We start from the raw sequence: 23132 nt of genomic DNA on the forward strand, positions 1-23132 counted from the left end.
GCGTACACATCACTGACAAACTGAAATGGACAACCCACACAAATAATGTGGTGAAGAAGGCACAACAGAGCCTCTTCAACCTCAGGAGGCTAAAAAAATGTGGCTTGTCAACTAAAACCCTCACAAATTTTTACAGATGCACTATTGAAAGCATCCTGTCGGGCTGTATCACCGCCTGGTACAGCAACAGGACCGCCCGATACCGCAAGGCTCTCCAGAGGGTGGTGCGGTCTGCCCAACACATTACCGGGGGCAAACTACCCGCCCTCCAGGACACCTACAGCACCCGATGTCACACGAAGGCCAAAAAGATCATCAAGGACATCAAGCACCCGAGCCACTGCCTGTTCACCCCAACTATCATCCAGAAGGTGAGGTCAGTACAGGTGCATCAACGCTGGGACCAAGAAACTGAAAAACAGCTTCTATCTCAAGGCCATCAGACTGTTAAACAGCCACCACTAGCACATTAGAGGCTGCTGCCTATAGGCATAGACTAGTAATCACAAGTTTGGAGGGTACTATGGTATTAAATACTGAGCTGTAGCCCCACTGTAGCTCAGTTGGTAGAGCATGGCGCTTGCAACGCCAGGGTTGTGGGTTCGATTCCCACGGGGGGCCAGTATGTAAAAATATAATCAAAATGTATGCACTCTACTGTAAGTCGCTCTGGATAAGAGCGTCTGCTAAATGACTAAAATGTAAAAAAAAAAAAAATGTAAATGTAGTCAATGAACAGCGTTCTTACATAGGTATTCCTCTTGTCCATATGGGTTAGGGCAGTGTGCAGTGTGATGGCTATTGGGTCGGAAAGCAAATTGGAGTGGGTCTAGGGTGTCAGGTAGGGTGGAGGTGATATGGTCCTTGACTAGTGTCTCAAAGCACTTCATGATGACAGAAGTGAGTGCTACAGGGCAGTAGCCATTTAGCTCAGTTACCTTAGCTTTCATGGGAACAGGAACAATGGTGGCCCTCTTGAAGCAAGTGGGGACAGCAGACTGGGATAAGGATTGATTGAATATGTCTGTAAACACACCAGCCAGCTGGTCTGCGCATGCTCTGAGGACGCGCCCGGGGATGCCATCTGGGCCTGCAGCCTTGCGAGGGTTAACACGTTTAAATGTTTTACTCACGTTGGCTGCAGTGAAGGAGAGCCCACAGGTTTTGGTAGCGGGCCGTGTAAGTGGCACTGTATTGTCCTCAAAGCGAGCCAAAAAGTTGTTCAGTCTGTCTGGGAGCAAGGCATCGTGATCCGCGACTGGGCTGACTTTTCTTTTGTAGTCCGTGATTGACCCTGCCACATACCTCTCGTGTCTGAGCCATTGAATTGCGACTCCACTTTGTCTCTGTACTGACGCTTAGCTTGTTTCATTGCCTTGCGGAGGGAATAGCTACACTGTTTATATTCGGTCATGTTTCCAGTCACTTTGCCCTGATTAAAAGCAGTGGTTCGCTCGTTCAGTTTTGTGCCAATGTTTTAATAGACGCTGTTGGTACAACATCACCAATGCACTTATTAATGAACTCGCACAAAATGGAGTCGTGGTCAGCTTTTCCAAAGGGAGGGCGGGGGAGGGCCTTATATGCGTCGCGGAAGTTAGAATAACAATGATCAAGGGTTTTACCTGCCCTGGTAGCACAACCGATATGCTGAAAGAATTTGGGGAGCCTTGTTTTCTGATTAGCCTTGTTAAAATCCCCGGCTACAATAAATGCAGCCTCGGGATATGTGGTTTCCAGTTTACATAGAGTCCAATGAAGTTCTTTCAGGGCCGTCGATGTGTCTGCTTGGGGGGGGATATACACGGCTGTGATTATAATCAAAGAGAATTCTCTTGGTAGATAATGCGGTCGGCATTTGATAGTGAGGAATTCTAAGTCAGGTGAACAAAATGACTTGAGTTCCTGTATGTTGTTATGATCACACCACGTCTCGTTAATCATAAGGCATTCACCCCCACCCTTCTTCTTACCAGAGAGATGCTTGTTTCTGTCGGCGCGATGCGTGAAGAAACCAGGTGGCTGTACCGACTCAGATAGCGTGTCTCAAGTGAGCCATGTTTCCGTGAAACAAAGAACGTTACAGTCTCGGATGTCTCTCTGGAATGCTACCCTTGCTCGGATTTCGTGACTACCTTGTTGTCAAGAGACTGGATATTGGCAAGTAGTATGCTCGGGAGCGCTGCGCGATGTGCCCGTCTACGGAGCCTGACCAGAAGACCGCTCCGTCTGCCCCTTCTGCGGCGCCGTTGTTTTGGCTCGCCGGCTGGGATCCGATCCATTGTCCTGGGTGGTAGGCCAAACAGAGGATCCGCTTCAGGAAAGTCGTATTCCTGGTCGTAATGTTGGTGAGTTGACGTTGCTCTTATATCCAATAGTTCCTCCCGACTGTCTGTAGTAAAACCTAAGATTACCTGAGGTAACAATGTAAGAAATAACACATAAAAAAGCAAAATACTGCAGTTTCCTAGGAACGCGAAGCGAGGCGGCCATCTTTGTCAGCGCCGGAAGTGTAAAGGGGAGGAGACAGGTTAAAGAAGGATGTTTACGCCTTGAGACAATTGAGACATGGATTGTGTATATTTGCCATTCAGAAAGCAGTTTTCCTTTAGGATTTTGCCTGTGCTTAGCTCTATTCTGTTTTTTTTCATCCTACACTCCCTAGTCCTTGCCGATGACAAGCATACACATAATGTGATGCAGCCACTACCATGCTTGAAAATATGAAGAATACTGTACTCAGTGATGTGTTGTGTTGGATTTGCCCCGAACATAACACTTTGTATTCAGGACAAAAATTTCATTTCTTTGCCACATTTTTTGTAGTATAACTTCAGTGCCTTGTTGCAAACAGGATGCATTTATTTGAGAAAAAAAGTCAGTACAAGCTTCCTTCTTTTCACTCTGTCATTAATATTAGTATTGTGGAGTAACCACAATGTTGTTGATCCATTCTCAGTTATCTCCTATCACAGCTATTAAACTCTGTAACTCTTTTAAAATCACCATTGGCATCATGGTGAAATCCCTGAGCGGTTGCCTTCCTCTCCGGCAACTTATGTTAGCTAGGAAAGGCGCCTGTATCTTTGTAGTGACTGGGTGTATTTACACACCATCCAAAGTGTAATTAATAACTGCACCATGTTCAGAGAGATATTTAATGTCTGCTTTCTTTTTTACCCATCTACCAATAGGTGCCCTTCTTTGGGAACCATTGGAAAACCTCCCTGGTCTTTGTGGTTGAATCTGTGCTTGAAATTCACTGCTCAACCGAGGGGACCTTTCTGTACAGATACATTAAATGTGTGGGGGTACAGAGATGGGGTAGTCATTTAAAAATCAGGTTAAACACTATAATTGAACACAGAGGGAGTCCATGCAACTTATTATGTGACTTGTTGACTCCTGAACTTATTTAGGCTTGCCATAACAAAAGGGTTGAATACTTATTCACTTAATTTGTAAAGATTTCTGAAAATATAATTCCACTTTGACGTCATGGGGTATTGTGTGTAGATCAGTCACACAACATCTCAATTGAACCCATTTTAAATTCAGGCTGTAACACAACAAAATTAGGAAAAGGTCAAGGGGTGGGAATACTTTCTGAAGGTACTGTATGATAGATGTGCCATGAGAGCTTTCGTATCCAAGCAGTTCTTTTGCCGTAATTGCAAAAAGTATGGCCGTGTATCAAGTAGGGTAGAGTTTGAAGTGGCAAAGGTCATGGCTGTACAGCAGGTCTCCTACATAGAGGCACGCAAAATAGTTGCAGGATTGAGTGGAGCTGAAGATATGGCAGTGGATGCACCCTAGACTGTGGAAATTCAGAGGGTCATTCAACAGTTGATGGACACTGACATGCTGATCATGAAGAAGGTGGATTTTGTGGCATTTATTGCGCATGTGATTAATTGTACTCCCCAAACAAACAAAGAAGTCCAAGAAACTGTCCATAATTGTATCTGCGGCTGAAAGGTTACTTGGGTCTCCTGGCCGAAACATTGCAAGGAATACTGTCCGAAGTTGCTCTTCCTTCTCAGGCCACAGAGCCTGTAGGGTTCAGAGTTGACATTTGAATCTAACTAAAGGAGTTACATAGATTTCTGTTTTTATTTCTTTGTCTTTTGTTAATTATTTGCGAACAATATGGGTGTATCCATTTTTTAAATCTCATGCTGTATACTACCCCGTACAGTGGGTGTCAGCATGCACCTTTAATGTATGTTTGTGGACCGCCAAAATACCATAGAAGAAGAAAAAGTTGGCTTGTGACCAAGTTTTCCATGTTTACCCTGGAAGTGTTTGTGCATGCATCCGCAATGTAAGATGGGGCTTTACATTGTTGGGGATTGTAATATGATGATTAATGCATGCTACTGAAACCTTGCTGGTGTTGGATATCTTGTTACATCTGTAACGTATTTGTTCTGTCGCCAGCTGTAGCATTGTGTACCTGTTTAACTAATACATATCGTCTTGCCATTTAATATGATATTGCATGGTTGTATTTAGTATTATGAGTATGAGGTGCATCTTACTCATGCTGAAAGAGTGTGTGTTATATGCCAGCTGAAATGAGTAGAATATTCTAGATGGCCTGGTGCGTATGCGCACTTGATTTATGGCCTGTCAGATAAGATCTCTACCTGCCTGGAGAAAGAGGGTCAGTAATTAGCCTCTCTCTCTCTGCTGAAGTGTTTACATGTTGTTTGTAGTAATGTGTGAATAGGTCGATGTTCCTGCAATGCTATGCTATCTAGCCTATGTACAGTTCCTGTTGTACTGCTGCATTACCAATGTTACTATTATGCATATGCTATTTCCTTTTTTGATTAAGTGTGTGTGGTGAGGATGTAGATCAAGAAAGTCCTGAACTTAGAAGCATCCCTACTGTTCTTGCCTGACAGCCTGTAACGAGTCAGAACCTTAACAATCAGCATTAAGTACATAGCTGGTGAGGGCATCCAAAGCCAACCGCTGTGTGTGTGTGTGTGTGTGTGTGTGTGTGTGTGTGTGTGTGTGTGTGTGTGTGTGTGTGTGTGTGTGTGTGTGTGTGTGTGTGTGTGTGTGTGTGTGTGTGTGTGTGTGTGTGTGTGTCGGTGCGAGCCCCACAACCACTTGAACAGACACACAACATCAGTCTGACCTTTTCAGAGTGGCTCCACTGACACGTGTGTGTGTGACTGAAATCCCCAAGTGTTTGGTCTACTCTTGCGGCATTCAAATCAACCACTACACACACACACACCACAGTGTCTTTTAAGAATGCATGAGCGATGAAACATTGAACAGCAATTACCATCTAAATATATTTTAGAAGGTAGAAGTTAGTCTGTTATGTGCTCATTGAAAATGTATGACTGTCTGCAGCGGGACGTGGAATGCAGATGATCCCTAGCGTTAACAGTTTAAGAAACAGTGTTTGCGTTGAGAAACTGTCTAGTTGGTTTTTCATTTCCATGGCCTGTTTATATGGAAGCCTTTAAAGGTGAAAATACTGTAGTATCTTGATTCAATTAAATAAACTGTCTGATGCTTTTAAAAGTCAAAAAACATGGCTGACTTATCACAGATGAGACAACACGCATATGTGCGTACGTGGGTGTGAAAATTGGTTGCTGGGTAAATCCATGAATTCAATAACTTTTTGACAGCACCCTTTTTGATTTGAATGAAACCTCTATACATACATGTGCCCTTTGTGGGAGTGTTCAGGAAGTGACTTTCTGAACCTGAATTCTAAAACATTCAACAGAAAATGGTGCCTTTTCCATACCCCTCCATACCATGAGTTATCAATGTCTTCATCACTGGAAAAGATAAACGGTTGAGATTGATGTAATTTAAAAGCTTACAAACAGGGTAGTGAAACTATTTGATAATTTGGGGAAAACTTTTTTTTATGTATTACTTTTTTATGCTTTAAAGCTGCAATATGTGAATTTTTGGGTGACCATCTGTCATTCTCATTGAAAGCAAGTCTAAGAAGTGTAGATCTGTTCTATGTAAGCTTTTTCTTTGCTTCCAGTTACTTTCAGTTTTGTATACCAGCTTCAAACAGTTGAAAATCCATTATTTCTGGTTATTGAAAAGATATTTCACACCGGTTTAGATGGTACAATGATGCTCTACACATTGGTTGTTTTGTCACATAAACTGAAATTGAATTTTGCCAACCAGGAAATGGCAGAGAGATTTCTGCATATTTCACCTTTAACGTCAATTACCTAAAAATGCATAAACACCCTTTTTTAAATATATATTTGCATAATTGTATTTAGACCCTGATTTACATAATCTAAGGTTGAGACAACATGCTCTTAATTACATGGAATAAATTGTAATAACATGTTAAAAATAATTTTTAAAAGGTGGGTGGTGGTCCACACATCAGAGAATGTTGATTTGAATGGGAATATTTGTTGTTTTAAATTACACTGTCAATCCTCTATAGTAAACCTATTGAAATCATAGAAATATAAATACTAGAATATACATGACCATTTAAACTAACATTCAACTGTGGGTGGACCGGTGGTAGATTTTATGGTAGTAATTAGAAGTTAACATTTCAATTCAATTTCAATGGTGTACCAGCTAGTGATCTGAAGGGATAGGTCCATTCTAGGAAATATATTTCTATATTTTAAATGGCACCCACCCTGTATTCAAGATCATGTTGTGCCTCAACCGATGGCTTGCACAACACAAAAATCTCAGATGATGTGAAGTAGAGTCTAAGCTACAACGTATGTGAATATGAAAAACATCTGGGTTCATTCGTTTTTCGATCATTTACGTTAAGGTTTAAAAATGACAGAATAATTTTTTCAAAAACTATTAAAATAGTTTGACAACACTGTATGCTTTTAAATTATATCATACTCAACCGTTTATCTTTTCCAGTGATGAAGTCATGGCTGCCTCATGGTACGGTGGGGTACAGTGCATTTGGAAAGTATTCAGACCCATTGACTTTTTACACATTTTGTTATGTTACAGCCTTATTCAAAAATGGATTAAATAAAACATTTTCCTCATCAATTTACACACAATACACATAAAGACAAGGCGAAAACAGGTGTAACCCTCTCACCAGGCTCGAATTTGACTCTCACGACATTAACTTATGTAGAGTATCCCAACAGCATGGGATATTAGGTGAGAAGGACATCTCCAATAAGAATTCCTATTGTAAACTATCTAGGGTGATGACAAATAGGGTATTAACTTCAGGTGGAATGATTATAGATTTTTGTTATTGTATAAGGATATACTTTCCCATGCATTAAATTAAATTGAAACAGTAAATGACTCCACCAAGGCAACATACATAAGGTTCAAGATGTGTATTATTACATTTTCAAAGCACCAAATCAAAAGAAATAAAAATAATAATCCCCAATGAGTCGTGCACAACCCATGACCAAATTATTTTGAGCTTACTTAACCCGTTGGTGCGCGTTGGAGCAAAAAAAATTATGACACATAAAGTCCCGAAGCACCCCACCGTTGTGGTTACTCACTACTTGTAGATATTCCTTCAGTGAAGTATGGCAGTTCCTTGCAGGTTTCCTCACAAGATCCACAGCAAGCACAGCTATCAATGCAGACAGTACTCTTTAGCAGTAACCAATATCCCATGGGAACATGAACTCGTTAATCTTCCCCAAGCAATTCTCTCTCGGTGTCACACGATGCTAGGCTAACCTCAAGGCTGGCAAATACCTCCAAGATGAGATGGTAGCTTTAGTCTTTACTAAGTCTTTCTTAACGAAATTATAACAACTCTCTTATAAAATAAAATTGGTATTTCCTTTGAAAACTCGGTAGGTATGGGTTTTGTTCTATTTGTATCGTCTTCTGTTAAAATTCTTCTTCACCAACGGTCATGCAACGCCAGGGTTGTGGGTTCGATTCCCACGGGGGACCAGTACGGAAGGAATTTTTTTTAATGAAATGTATGCAATGTAAGTCGCTCTGGATAAGAGCGTCTGCTAAATGACTAAAAATGTAAAAAATGTCATAATGTAAAGTCCATCCTTTTCTCAACGTCTCTCTCCCTCAATTTCTTTCCCAGGCCTCCCGTTAACCAGGTCAACTCCCATTGGCCACAGCTTAACAAGCGACCTTATTGGTCAAAACTTAAATTTAAAAGTAAACCAACCTATTCACTTATACGTTAAATAAATATTTCTTCAAAAGAAATGCATTATTAACAACATTACAGTTCGGGAGCAATTGAATCACCTTTTAAATCTAATACCAAATGAATCATAACAAATAAACTCACTACAAGAATAAACTCAATACTTGGTTCTAACAAGAATATTACACAGGTTTAAAAAAAAATTGGCCAATGTATTAAACATAAAAAATAAACACCTTATTGGTCAAAACTTAAACTTAAAAGTAAACCAACCTATTCACTTATACATTAAATAAATATTTTCTAACCAAACATAGAGAATAATAAGGATCTCTACGGTCAGGGTGTGACACTTATTTACATAAGTTTTCAGACCTTTTGCTATGAGACTAGAAATTGAGCTCAGGTGCATCCTGTGTCCATTGATCATCCTTGAGATGTGTCTACAACTTGATTGGAGTACACCTGTGGTAAATTAAATTGATTGGACTTGATTTGGAAAGGCACACACCTGTCTATATAAGGTCTTACAGTTGACAGTGCATGTCAGAGCAAAAACCAAGCCATGAGGTTGAAGGAATTGTCTGTAGAGCTCCAAGAGAGGATTGTGTCGAGGCACAGATCTGGGGAAGGGTATCAAAACATTTCTGCAGAATTAAAGATCCCTCAGAACACAGTGGCCTCCGTCATTCTTAAATTAAAGAAGTTTGGAACCACCAAGACTCTTCCTAGAGCTGACCGCTCAGTCAAACTGAGCAATCGGGAGAGAAGGGACTTGATCAGGCAAGTGACCAAGAACCCGATGGTCACTTTGACAGAGTTCGTTTGTCGGGAGAACCTTCCAGAAGGACAACCATCTCTGCAGCACTCCACCAATCAGGCCTTTATGGTAGTGAGCCAGACGGAAGCCACTCCTCAGTAAAAGGCACATGACAGCCGCTTGGAGTTTGCAAAAATGAACCTAAATGACTCTCAGACCATGAGAAACAAGATTCTCTGGTCAGATGAAACCAAGATTGAACTCTTTGGCATGAATGTCAAGTGTCACGTCTGGAGGAAACCTGGCACCATCCCTACAGTGAAGCATGGTGGTGGCAGCATCATGCTGTGGGGGATGTTTTTTAGAGGCAGGGACTGGGAGACTAGTCGGGATCGAGGGAAAGATGAACAGAGCAAAGTATAGCGAGATCCTTGATGATAACCTGCTCCAGAGCACTCAGGACTTCACACTGGGGCGAAGGTTCACCTTCCAACGGGACAATGGCCCTAAGCACACAGCCAAGACAACACAGGAGTGGCTTCGGGACAAGTCTCTGAATGTCCTTGAGTGGTCCAGCCAGAGCCCAGACTTGAACCCAATCTAACATCTCTGAACAGACCTTAAAATAGCTGTGCAGCGACACTCCCTATCCAACCTGACAGAGCTTGATAGGATCTGCAGAGAATAATGGGAGAAACTCCCCAAATGCAGGTGTGCCAAGCTTGTGGCGTCATACCCAAGAAGACTCGAGGCTGTAATAGCTGCCAAAGGTGCTTCAACAAAGTACTGAGTTAAAGGGTCTGAATACTTATGTAAATGTGATATTTCAGGTGTTTATTTGTAATAAATGTGGAAAATTTGAAGAAAAAAAACAGTTTTTGCTTTGTTATTATGGGGTATTGGGTGTAGATTGATTAGGGCGGGGGAAACAATTGAATACATTTTTGAATAGGGCTGTTACGTAACAAAATGTGGAATGTCAAGGGGTCTGAATGCTTTCCGAAGGCACTGTAGGTAAATTTTGTGCGTATTTTGTCATTCAGGTCAAAAACGTCACATTCTGACCAAGTTTTGTATAAATCAAAAAGATACTGTCAAAAAGTGATAAAATTCAAATGGATTTACCCTGCTATGATGCTATATACTGCTCTGCCACATCCTCTCTCTGACCCCCATGTGTCCTGCCATTTTAATTAAACTGCTGATTTAAAACCTCAGCCCAAAAACCCTCACAACACAGCACAGTACTAGAGAGAGAGGGAGATGTCAACCACTAAAGCGGATTAACACAGGCGTATATTTGCAATTCAGCTAAATGGACATTTCACAGGATACATATATGTTGTGTGTGTGTATCCACTGCATTCTGTATATGTGGTTATCTTTATAACATTAATAAAAGTCATACCCTCTTCTGTAACAGTGTGAGATCACAGGAGTTTAGACACAGCAGCCCACAAGCAATGACTTATATAAACAGCAGAATATTGATGGGGCGCTGTGTTGAAGCCACCGTGCCTCCATCTTGGCACTCCCCCACCAGTTTAAAAAAGATTTTGAAAGCTATGGAAATGCATTTATGTTCATGTTTGCCATATTTATATTATTACAGACACCTTAATGCATACTTTTTGATTATATTATGTGAGCTAAACATACATTTATGTAATGAAAAATATATATTATGGAATTAAAATATATATGAAAACATTTTCCTTAAAGTACATTTTTTTTAGATGACTAATGTTGCTGTCCCCACTACAGCAACAATTTCATTGATTTAATGTAATTTCATTGAAATCATGTAGAATTCCATTCATTTCTATGGAGAACTGCTCCGACCGGTGGCTTCAAAGCCTTCAATGGCCAATACAGAGGGCCGACGTTATGGGCCTGGCCCGTCCTACCATACGTCCTTCCCCATCCAAATAAAATATTGAAATGTTGATCATTTATTTGACCAAGAAGCGGGCCGACAGAAAGACACATCAATCTCAGAGAAAGCATCCAAGCAAGTGAAACAGCACCCCTCTGTCTCAGTATGTGTAGACCATGTATCTGATGCTGTCTGGACAAAAAGAGTATGGCATGTTTCAGCAGAGAGGAACAGGCAAAGCGAGAGGGCTCACTCTCACCAGAATCTGTCCAGAATAAGCCCAATGCGTTTCCGTGGGCTTAATATGTAGAACTAAGCGTGTCACCTGCCTTCCTGCCTTTGGGACAACAACTCCCGGAGACATGAGCATCTCGTCATTATGTACAGGTCTCTGGTTTCAAGCAGCCAATTGGGAAAGGAATGTTGGTGTGTGCACAGGGCACTGTTCGGATGCTGGCTTCCCCTAAAGTAAATTGATGTTTTGCCCAAATTATAGAATTACTCATGTCTAAATAAAATCATTCAAAATACTTCACCAGAGAACATGACTTAGCCACAGAGGAACGCTTCTTAAAAAAAATGACTGTGGATTGTTTCAAATCACAAGCATGAAGCCAGAGATCAATAATCAGCTAGGCCTATTGCCACGCGGGCTTCCCAATAGGTAAAGGCCTAGCTGATAATTGACTTGCAGCTGTCAGTGAAAAGCATCTAACATATGTGTGCAGATAACGTGTCTTGAATATGATTTTAAATGTTGAGACAAGAAGAAGGGTGGCTAGGATATAGCACGACTCTCTCCAGAATGCGTGCACTCAGCTCTCCAGAAAGCGCTCAGCTGTCTCCCACCAATTCTTCCATGTTCATTGTTTCATTTTGTGAATTGTTTGCCTTTTGAGTGTTGATTTTGGATCAATTCCTCATTACATATGTCACCAGTAAATCTATTTTAAATCTATTGCGAATGATAATAGTTCCTCACAGTATTTTAAAAATCTTTCCAACACTCTCCCGGCCTCCATAATCAACAAACCTCCCATATAACCCATATATCCAGTGAAAACATCATAAAATACCTGTACATTTTTCCCTGGTGTGTCAATGTGTCCATATAGCAGAGACTGAGGCTCTCGCGTTTGTTGAATTTTAACTTTGAGATTTTTATCATTTTAATTCAGATTTTTATGATTAACCACATGACAATGATATTGAGAAACAAAAATGTTATTATTGAAATTAAACTGTTCCACAAAAATTTTAATTTGAAAATCATAACTGGCACACAGATCGGTAGAAATGTAGAATAATTTGTAAACTTCCCCAAACTTGAAACTCACACCAAGGAAGTTCTGTGAAAAAATTAAAATGCCCATCCAACTGATTAGTTCTGGCACCAGCCCTGCCAATACATAGCATCAGCAATCCAGGGTTTATATACATAATTGGCTACAACACAGTTTGTGCTAAGCTAACCCCTTTTTCTCTTCTCTCTTCCCCAGACTCCACAGACTGGCGTATCACAGGAACTACACATCACTCTCAGAGGTCCGTCTCATCAACAGTGGGTGGAACTCCATTCTCTCCTCATTGGTAGATCCACTTTAGAAGACCTTTCCCTGATACCTTTGGAAAATTGAAGCAAGCACTCACATTGTCTTCAGGAAATGTACTATTGTTGTTGTTGTACTATGCTAGTCCATGCTGCTAAAAGATGCTGACTCACATGATCAGTTGCCACCAATGACGTGGTCCTTCTATGAGGACTCGGCCACTACAAAGTCTGCAACTGAAGATATATGGTTTTGTCATTTTCCTATGGAGCAATAAATCCCAACTGCTATATTATTGAGAGGATTCCAGAGTTATGGAGCCTCAGAGATGTGTTGTGAGGCCTTGATCACGGCAGTAGCTGACAGCAGTAGCACATCAGACTCAATGGAACTGCGCTGAGAGAGTGGATGCACCAGTCTGTATGGCTTAAACAGACCATAATATATCAATGCAATTCTCCTAACCTGGATTCGTTCCATTGCCCTCCTGGTCCTAAGAGTGTTGTCTTTCTCAAACGCATCGATGGGGGACCCATTGCGTCATGCTAAGGAGTGGGAGTGCATTTTCCCAATAATATGAAAATAAATTGGAACGTAGGCTATTTGTCACCCTAATAGGGATTGATGAGGTACACTTGACATTTGCCCCTAAAATAACTCAATAAGAAAACTGTAAAGTAGGACTACAAGTGCAGTTGGACTACAAGTGCAATATAACTACAAGAGCACTAGGACTACAAGCATAATAGTGTTTAAAAAAAAGTGTAATAGGACTACAACAGGTCCATTGTACCACAAGTGCAATAGGACTACAAATGCAGTAGAACAACATCACTTTTTTTGTAGGACGACAACAGGAAGTTCAGTTCAGCAGAACTACAACCCCCATTGCCCACCATGGTGTTGCCGCAGCCAGACAAACGCCACGTGTGCCTGACCACCATGGTGATCATGACCAGCATGGCCTTCATGGACGCCTATCTGGTAGAGCAGAACCAGGGGCCCAGGAAGGTAAGAGGCCATTTAGTTCTTATCCTTTTTAAAGCTGTTGGGTCAGATGCTTTATTGCGCAGTCGAAGTTGCCCCTCCCTTGCATGCTTGACTCACCTGGGACAACTTTAGAGATTCCTGTTTTTCTACAGTTAAAGTACTACAATAGCTACGCGGCTGTTGACAACCAAAGCAGCCGTGACTGCAGTTGTTTAACATAGAAGTCAACATATTTCCTGTAGCCTCAAAATGATTCAGTTTTTTGTTTCAAGTAATAAAGTTTATTTTCGATTTCTACTTCAGATGGAGCAGACTTTATTAGTAATATTAAATCATTTCAAATAATGTCAATCAAATAAGTTGACTCACCCACATAAGTATATACCTGGATGCACATGTATCAACTTTGAAACATGGTTTTCTATGTTTGGGCTAATAGAAGCCATTAGCTGTAGCTATCTGAGCACATAGCGCGTGGTAATTGTCTACAATTCACACCTCCCATATAGATGGCAACAATTAGCATAACACCGCTAGGCATCTCTTTCCCTCCAACCATTATGTTGTTCTTTGAGCAGAATTGCTGCATGATTTTTTGGAACAGCTGGGACACTTCTTTCGGCTATGAACCCAGTGTGAACTGGCAGGAATTAGCCCATTGGTTGTTGGTTGCCTCGCCTGAGCAGGGGAACACAACTAATGGGCGCGTTCCTCTGCCCAGGCTTTGCTGACGCTTGCCAGATCTTATGACGCCTGGATAGGTCCAGTATTTTACTTATAAGCTAAACACATCATATGTTATAGCAATGTGTCAGTCGATTTTTTAATTTATTTTTTATTTCACCTTTATTTAACCAGGTAGGCAAGTTGAGAACAAGTTCTCATTTACAATTGCGACCTGGCCAAGATAAAGCAAAGCAGTTCGACACATACAACAACACAGAGTTACACATGGAGTAAAACAAACATACAGTCAATAATACAGTAGAAAAATAAGTCTATATACAATGTGAGCAAATGAGGTGAGATAAGGGAGGTAAAGACAAAAAAAGGCCATGGTGGCAAAGTAAATACAATATAGCAAGTAAAACACTGGAATGGTAGATTTGTAGTGGAAGAAAGTGCAAAGTAGAAATAGAAATAATGGGGTGCAAAGGAGCTAAATAAATAAATAAATAAATACAGTAGGGGAAGAGGTAGTTGTTTGGGCTAAATTATAGATGGGCTATGTACAGGTGCAGTGATCTGTGAGCTGCTCTGACAGCTGGTGCTTAAAGCTAGTGAGGGAGATAAGTGTTTCCAGTTTCAGAGATTTTTGTAGCTCGTTCCAATCTTTGGCAGCAGAGAACTGGAAGGAGAGACGGCCAAAGGAGGAATTGGCTTTGGGGGTGACCAGAGAGATATACCTGCTGGAGCGCGTGCTACAGGTGCGTGCTGCTATGGTGACCAGTGAGCTGATATAAGGGGGGACGTTTCCTAGCAGGGTCTTGCCGATGACCTGGAGCCAGTGGGTTTGTGGGCCAGCCAGTGGGCCAGCCAACGACAGCGTCCAGGTCGCAGTGGTGGGTAGTATATGGGGCTTTGGTGACAAAACGGATGGCACTGTGATAGACTGCATCCAGTTTATTGAGTAGGGTATTGGAGGCTATTTTGTAAATGACATCGCCAAAGTCGAGGATCGGCAGGATGGTCAGTTTTACGAGGGTATGTTTTGGCAGCATGAGTGAAGGATCCTTTGTTGCGAAATAGGAAGCCAATTCTAGATTTAACTTTGGATTGGAGATGTTTGATGTGAGTCTGGAAGGAGAGTTTACAGTCTAACCAGACACCTAGGTATTTGTAGTTGTCCGCATATTCTAAGTCAGAACAGTCCAGAGTAGTGATGCTGGATGGGCGGGCAGGTGCAGGCAGCGATCGGTTGAAGAGCATGCATTTAGTTTTACTTGTATTTAAGAGCAGTTGGAGGCCACAGAAGGAGAGTTGTATAGCATTGAAGCTCGTCTGGAGGGTTGTTAACACAGTGTCCAAAGAAGTGCCAGAAGTATACAGAATGGTGTTGTCTGCGTAGAGGTGGATCAGAGACTCACCAGCAGCAAGAGCGACATCATTGATGTACACAGAGAAAAGAGTTGGCCCAAGAATTGAACCCTGTGGCACCCCCATAGAGACTGCCAGAGGCCCGATGACGTAGCACGTAAAGTAACATATCATAGTAAATGGAGTGGCACGGATTTAGTAAATATAACATGTTTGGTTGATCAGCCTGGTCTCAGAGCAAAACATGTTATATTTACTAAATCCGTGCCACTCCATTTAGTATGATATGTTACTTTACGTTGGGTTGCATTACATTGGCCTATGTAAATCCTGAACACTCAAATTAAGATGATTTGTTACGTTTGGTATGACAGTAGGTTACTTAAGGCAAAAACAAAAGGAGGGTTGTTGATCGGGTGGTTGAGTAGATGTATAATGCAAAAGTCTAGCAACACAAAGGTTGCATGTTTGAATCTCATCACAGACAACATTAGCAACTTTGCAATTAATTACTACTTTTTAGCTACTTTGCAACTACTTAGTATGTTAGGTAACGCTTCCCCGAACTCTAATCCTAACCTTAACCCTAACTTTAACCCATAACCTAACATAGCATATCATGCTAAAGCAGGCAATCGTAATAAATCATACTAAAGCAGTCAAACATAATATATCATACTAAAAGAATCAGAATGTAATATGTCATACTAAAGCAGTTGAATGTAGCATATCATACTAAACAGTCGATAACGATACAGGGCGAGGCCCAGATGCAGACATGGGAGGCAGATGGTTCGAGTCTCTAAAATGTATTATAAACAAGAGGCAGGCAAGAGACAGGTCATAGACAGGCAAAAGATCATAAACCAGGTCAGAGTCCAGGAGGTACAGAGTGGAAAGGCAGGCTTGAGGTCAGGGCAGGCTGAATGGTCAGGCAGGTGGGCTCAGTGTCAGGTCAGGCAAAGGTCAGAACCGGGAGGACTAGAAAAACAGAGATATGGAAAAAGCAATAGCACGGAAAAACACGCTGGTTGACTTGACAAGACGAACTGGCAACAGACAAACAGAGAAAACAGGTATAAATACACAGGGGATGATGAGGAAGATGGGCGACACGTGGAGGGGGGTAGAGACAAGCACAAAGACAAACAGATCAGGGTGTGACACAGTCGAACGTAGCATATCATACTAAAGCAGTCGAACATGGCATATCATACTAAAGCAGTCGAACGTAGCATATCAAACTAAAGCAGTCGAACATGGCATATCATACTAAAGCAGTCGAACGTAGCATATCAAACTAAAGCAGTCGAACATGGCATATCATACTTGTGCAGTTGAACATAGCATATCATTCTAAAGCAGTTGAACGTAGCATATCATACTAAAGCAGTCAAACGTAATATATCATACTAAACGTATAAGACGTAGGATGCTATATGTCCTACAATTCGTATTATATTGTGCGACTGCTATTACATTGTGGCACAGGTGGCACGGGTTTCAGTAAAATATGTGTTTGACTAGGTTGGGATGATGCCTGCAGTGTCTGAGCAGGGGAATGCTCAGCTATACATCACTAATAAGTTCAACAGTAGATGCACCAATCGCAGACTGTAGCTTTGAATTACACTTAAAAAACATAGTTTTTTACCTAGTGATTTTACTGTTTTGATATCCTTTGTGGTTTGACATCTCTTTCTTTGTCTCCCAATTGTTTATTTTTTATTTCCTTTAATGTATTGTTTAACTGTAACAACTGTTACAATTTTAAATGCACATTACGTAAATAAAGTATGGTATTTATTTGTAGATCGGAGTGTGCATCATCGTGCTGGTGGGAGACATCTGTTTCCTCATCGTGCTGCGCTACGTGGCAGTGTGGGTCGGGGCTGAGGTGAAGACCGCCAAACGCGGCTACGCCATGATACTCTGGTTCCTCTACATCTTCGTCCTGGAGATCAAGCTCTACTTCGTCTTCCAGGTAGGTAACCTAGATGTTAGACAGGTAGGGCAGAAACCAGAGGGTTGCCGGTTTGAATCCTAGCACCGACTATGGAAAATCTGGTGGGGAGCGGGCCGGGAACCGGAGGGTTGCTGGCATCAGTATCCCATATACAGTGCCATCTCCTTCCATTGCTCCCTGGAGTAGGATATTTAACCCCTAAGCTGCTCCAGAGACGCTGCACTGCGGCTAACCCTGGTGTATGTGTGTCTTGTCAGGAGGGATACTCACAGAGATATTGAAAAATACACGTTTCAATGTGTGACAATAAAGTATATCTTATATCTTATAGAACTACAAGGCGGACAGGAAAAGCCTGGAGACGGTGGCCCGGAAGGCTCTAACCTTACTCCTCTCCGTATGCGTCCCGGGGCTATACTTGGTCCTGGTGGCTCTGGACAGCATGGAATACGTGAGGACCTTCAGGAAAAAGGAGGACATGCGGGGGAAGCTGTTCTGGGTGGCCCTGGACCTGCTGGATGTTCTGGACATCCAGGCCAACCTGTGGGAGCCCCAGCGGACGGGCCTGCCCATCTGGGCCGAGGGACTGATGTTCTTCTACTGCTACATCCTCCTCCTAACCCTGCCCTGCGTCTCCCTCTCTGAGATCAGTGTCCAGGGGGAGCACGTCTCTCCCCAGAAGATGATGCTGTACCCTGTTCTTAGTCTAGTTACTATAAACATAGTCACGATCTTGATCCGCGGGGTTAACATGGTGCTGTTCCAGGATAGTAGGGTGTCTACCATCTTTATAGGGAAGAATGTGGTGGCTATAGCCACAAAAGCCTGTACGTTCCTGGAGTATAAGAGGCAGGTGAAGGAGTTCCCCCCACAGGACCCTAGCATGGCAGGTATAGCCCTGGAGCTGCATCAAGGGAACTCTGTGGGTCACAGCCACGGGCACAACCAGACCCTGCCCAATGCCACCACTAGCCTCTCTGACAAACCATCACCGACCGAGGTCATAGACACATGACCCTCGCCCATAGATACTTAAATCCTTTTCACACTATAATGTCGACCGGATCCATGTTGTGACGGCTCTGATATTTACCTTTTGCATTGTGCTTACCAGCACGGGTTCAGCAACTACCATCGCAGTACAGCTTGGCTTAGCTTGGCTCAGTAGTGTGAAAAGGGTGGTAAGTGTCTGACCCTGAGCTCAGCTAGACTGGACTAGACTTCTCAGAGCTCAGCTAGACTGGACTAGACTTCTCAGAGCTCAGCTAGACTGGACTAGACTTCTCAGAGCTCAGCTAGATCAGTATGACCTCAACCAAGACTGTTCCGGTCCTATGGAGTGGCAGAAAGAAACGACACGTTTCACTGAGACCACTCCAGCTCAGGAAAACGGCCCAGCGCCTTGCCAGCCAGCCTCCCAGATGAACTGATGAGATCATTCTGATGAAGACTGATGTGATTTTCTATTCTATTATGTGTGTTTCTATACTTCTCAATGGTGGACTAACAGACAGACGGACACAGAGACAGAGACAAAACCCAACCCAGCTCAGCAGATATGAGCTCATAGTCTACCTGTTAACCATACCTGGGTTCAAATACTATTTGAAACAACGTCAACTACTTTATCTGGACTTGATTGAGCTTGCCTGACACAATGGAACGAATGGAATAGTAGCAAGAGTGAAAACCACACCCACCTGGCACTCCAGGCAGACTAGAGCAAAACCTAAAAGTGTATTTTTAAATTGAAGTAGTATTTGAAACCAGGTCTGCTGTAAACTCTGTATTTTTTGACTCTTTGGTGTTTTTGTATTTCCAAGGCAATGTTTTTACGTGATGGTGTACTGCTGTAATTCTCGTTGTGATTTATATATATATATATATATAGCCACTGTCATTGAAGTGGCATTCATTTGAGGATTCCTATCCTCTGCAAGAGAATTGCAGAGCAAGAATGGATCGAGTGAAACAAAGAGGCAGAGGGAAGGTATGTGGGGTTGGAGGAGAAAGCAAGAGAGAGATGGAGGGAGGGTGAGAGTGGGAGGAAAATGGTTGGGAGATGGGTAGTGTGTGTGTGTGTGGGAGGATGGAAAGGGGTGGAGGGATGGAGGTGTAATCCTCTCAGAAGAGGATGTCCCTGGTACTGTGTGGATTTTGAAAAATGAGACCAGACCATATGTACAGTGTCCATATTAGGACAGCCTTAGAAGTCACAAGACGTTAGTGTCAGACACCAGGGCCTGTATGTGTCAAGCGTCTCAGAGTAGGAGTACTGACCTAGGAGAAAGTTTTGCCTTATAAATAATTAATAAGAGGCGGAACCTGATCCTAGATCAGAACTCCGACTCTGAGATACTTTGTGAATATGGGCCCTGACTATATTAACTCCTCGTGACTCAGAGACTGTAATAACAGGTGATTTGCAGACCTGTCTGTTTCACTGAGCTCAGCAATATCTGTCGATGGAAGAATAAAGAAGGTTCACAGGACCTATAGTTTCTCAATGTGTCTGAGTCTGTGTCTATTTAGCGGTATACTTGTGTGTACTATGTGTGGGTGGGTGTGTGTGTTGGCGTGCACGGCGTGTGTTTTGTTTGTGTGTGATACACGCATCATATAAACCATACCTAAAAGACTACCATGAAAAACGATCTCCTATAATATTCATATGCTCTCTCTTTCGCAGGAAACATGCATAATCTGTTGCATAAAACATGAAAGGCCTGGCTCACAAACAACGCTCACAATACCAAATATGTGTTTAGTTGAGAGATACAGTACACGCAGTGTTTACTTGTCATTCTGATCAAGGAAAACAGAATATTTCCAGTGGCTTGGCCCGGGAATTACTGTGCATCTGCTATCTGTGATGGATGACAACATAGCAACACGTAATATTACCAGTATGCATGACTGACTAGCTCTAAATTTGAATTTTATGGGGACCACTAATATCACTCTACCCCTGCCTGTGGTATTTACTTCTATAGTATAGACACATGCATTTACCCACTGGCTCCCGTACTGTTCACTGCATCATCTGTGTAGGCTATAGGACCCAGGCTATACAGTACCATACCCAATAAGATTCTCAACTCATACTTAGTACAGTAAATGACTCTTTGGTTGCTGTGGCCCAGGAGTATGAAATGGACAACCAGCGCTCGCTATACAGTAGAGCGAGAACAAATGACTGCAATAAGAGAGGACATAGAAGAAACGATAGAGTATGATAGAGAAGCAGCATATCAGTTGAGGAGAATCAGTGGGATGCAGAAAGCAATTTAGCGTCTGCTGATTGGGTGGGTCTGCCAGGTAGTGCCGCTGGATCCGGTGATAAATAATAGTCTCTGTGAGCCTGTGTCTGCTCATCCATCACATCACAGCAGAGCACAGGCCGCGTCTCTAGGTCACTAGCTGATTCTGATACTGTGGCTACTTCCCCCTTGACAATAAGGAGGCAATACAGGAGGTCCGAGTGTGATGTTTTAAAGTAAAAGCCCCGCACACACATAAACGTACACACATGCGCACGCTCATGCACACACTCACACACACATACACTACATGACCAGAAGTATGTGGACACCTGCTCGTCAAACATCTCATTCCAAAATCATGGGCATTAATATGGAGTTGGTCCCCACTTTGCTGCTATAACAGCCTCCACTCTTCTGGCAAGGCTTTCCACTAGATGTTGGAATATTGCTGCGGAGATTTGCTTCCATTCAGCCACAAGAGCATTAGTGAGGTCGGGCACTGATGTTGAGCGATTTGGCTTGGCTCGCAGTCGACGTTCCAATTCATTCCAAAGGTGTTCGATAGGGTTGAGGTCAAGGCTCTGTGCAGGCCAGGCAAATTCTTCCACACCAATGTTGACAAACCATTTCTGTATGGACCTCCCTTTGTGCACGGGAGCATTGTCATGCTGAAACAGGAAAGGGCCTTCCCCAAACTGTTGCTTCAAAGTTGGAAGCGCAGAATATTCTAGAATGTCATTGTATGCTGTAGAATTAAGATTTCCCTTCACTGAAATTAAGGGGCCTAGCCCGAACCATGAAAAACAGCCCCAGACCATTTTTCCTCCTCCACCAAACATTACAGTTGGCACTATGCATTGGGGCAGGTAGCGTTCTCCTGGCATATGCCAAATCCAGATTAGACCGTCGGACTGCTAGATGGTGAAGCGTGATTCATCACTCCAGAGAATGCGTTTCCACTGCTCCAGTCCAATGGCGGCCAATGTTTGGCATTGCACATGGTGATCTTAGGCTTGTGTGTGGCTGCTTGGCCATAGAAACCCATTTCATGAAGCTCCCGACAAACAATTATTGTGCTGATGTTGCTTCCAGAGGTAGTTTGGAACTCAGTAGTGAGTGTTGCAACCGAGGACAGACAATTTTTACATGCTATGCGCTTCAGCACTCGGTGGTCCTGTTCTGTGAGCTTGTGTGGCCTACTACTTTGTGGCTGAGCTGTTGTTGCTCCTAGACTTTTCCACTCACAATAACAGCACTTTCAGTTGACCGGGGCAGCTCTAGCAGGGCAGAAATTTGACGAACTGACTTGTTGGAAAGGTGGCATGCTATGACGGTGCCACGTTGAAGTAACTGAGCTCTTCAGTTAGGCCATTCTACTGCCAATGTTTGTTTATGGAGATTGCATGGCGGTGTGCTCGATTTTATACACCTGTCAGCAATGGATGTGGCTGAAATAGCCGAATCCACAAATTTGAAAGGGTGTCCACATACTTTTGAGTATATAGTGTACAAACAAACCCACATACACATGTACACACATAGACATACATGGCTCATCATCGTTGAAGGATATCTCTCTGCTCATTATAGCTTACCCAAGCCACAAGTCTGCCTCTATTGTCAGGAGCACATGTAAAACATGATTATAAACATTATGGGGTGAGAGAGAAAGCGGTAGAGAAAGAGAGAGAGGAAGAAAGAGAGAGGCCAGCTGAGAGAAAGCGGGGGGAGTGAGAGAAAGAGAAAGAGGCCAGCTGAGAGAGAGAGGATGAGAGAGAGATAGGAAGAAGAGAGAGAGACAATGCCCAGCCAAGGGACAGATATTTAGAGAGAGAGGGAGAAAGAGGGGGATAGAGAGAGACAGATAGAGAGAAAGACAGAGACAGACAGGCAGACAGACAGACAGACAGACAGAGAGAGAGAGAGAGAGAGAGAGAGAGAAAAAGAGAAAAGATTAACTAATAAATCACAGGTCTGTCACATCATCAAATTAATGGCCCACTCGCCGTAAGTAATGGGGTCAGGCTGGTGTATTTAGCTGTGGCCCCATTTATTTTCTCAGCCATAAGTTTATTAAAATATTCAATTTTAAACACATCATAACTCAGGGTGTTGGGGGAATTGATCGTCATCTGCAGTCCAAGGTCTTGGCTAAGGGTCTGTGCCCCCTAAGACACACACACACACACACATGTACACATGTACACATACACACCACCACCTTCCTTTATCACCCTGCAGATTTGACTACCTCTCGTTTGAAGTCTGTCTCTTTCTCTCCGTCGGTGTGAATGATGCCATCGCTATACTGTTTATCAGGTTTGGGGTGAAATCCATTTAAATTCAGGCCGAGATTACATTTGAGGCGCTTTGTAGAGCGCTGTCGGCAATACGCTTTTTAAAGGCAATATTCCCGAAGTAAACTGAAATAACAATTGCTTTCAATTTACCCTAACTCTGCTGTACATGATACCTTCCACCAGAGGGCATCAGTTTGGAGTGTAAGCTAAAAAATTTGAAAATGACTGTTTGACAAAA

At 42.6% G+C, this 23132-nt stretch overlaps 1 protein-coding gene and 1 non-coding gene across 2 annotated transcripts in view; both read left to right on the forward strand.

Annotated features, from left to right (window-relative positions):
• Positions 1–19170, forward strand: part of LOC106602575 (transmembrane protein 121) — an 80651-nt gene extending 61481 nt beyond the window's left edge. The window contains exons 2-4 of the mRNA XM_014195288.2: positions 12288–13349; positions 17179–17349; positions 17663–19170. Of these exons, the coding sequence (XP_014050763.1) occupies positions 13236–13349; positions 17179–17349; positions 17663–18346 (969 nt within the window). The 5' untranslated portion in view covers positions 12288–13235 and the 3' untranslated portion in view covers positions 18347–19170. The remainder of the gene's footprint in view (positions 1–12287; positions 13350–17178; positions 17350–17662) is intronic.
• On the forward strand, positions 547–621 carry trnaa-ugc (transfer RNA alanine (anticodon UGC)). Its single transcript has one exon. It is a non-coding gene; the product is annotated as a tRNA-Ala (tRNA).
• Positions 19171–23132: the final 3962 nt, after the last annotated feature.

Source organism: Salmo salar, chromosome ssa01 (genome assembly GCF_905237065.1).
Source record: "Salmo salar chromosome ssa01, Ssal_v3.1, whole genome shotgun sequence".
NCBI classification, from domain to species: Eukaryota; Metazoa; Chordata; class Actinopteri; order Salmoniformes; family Salmonidae; genus Salmo; species Salmo salar.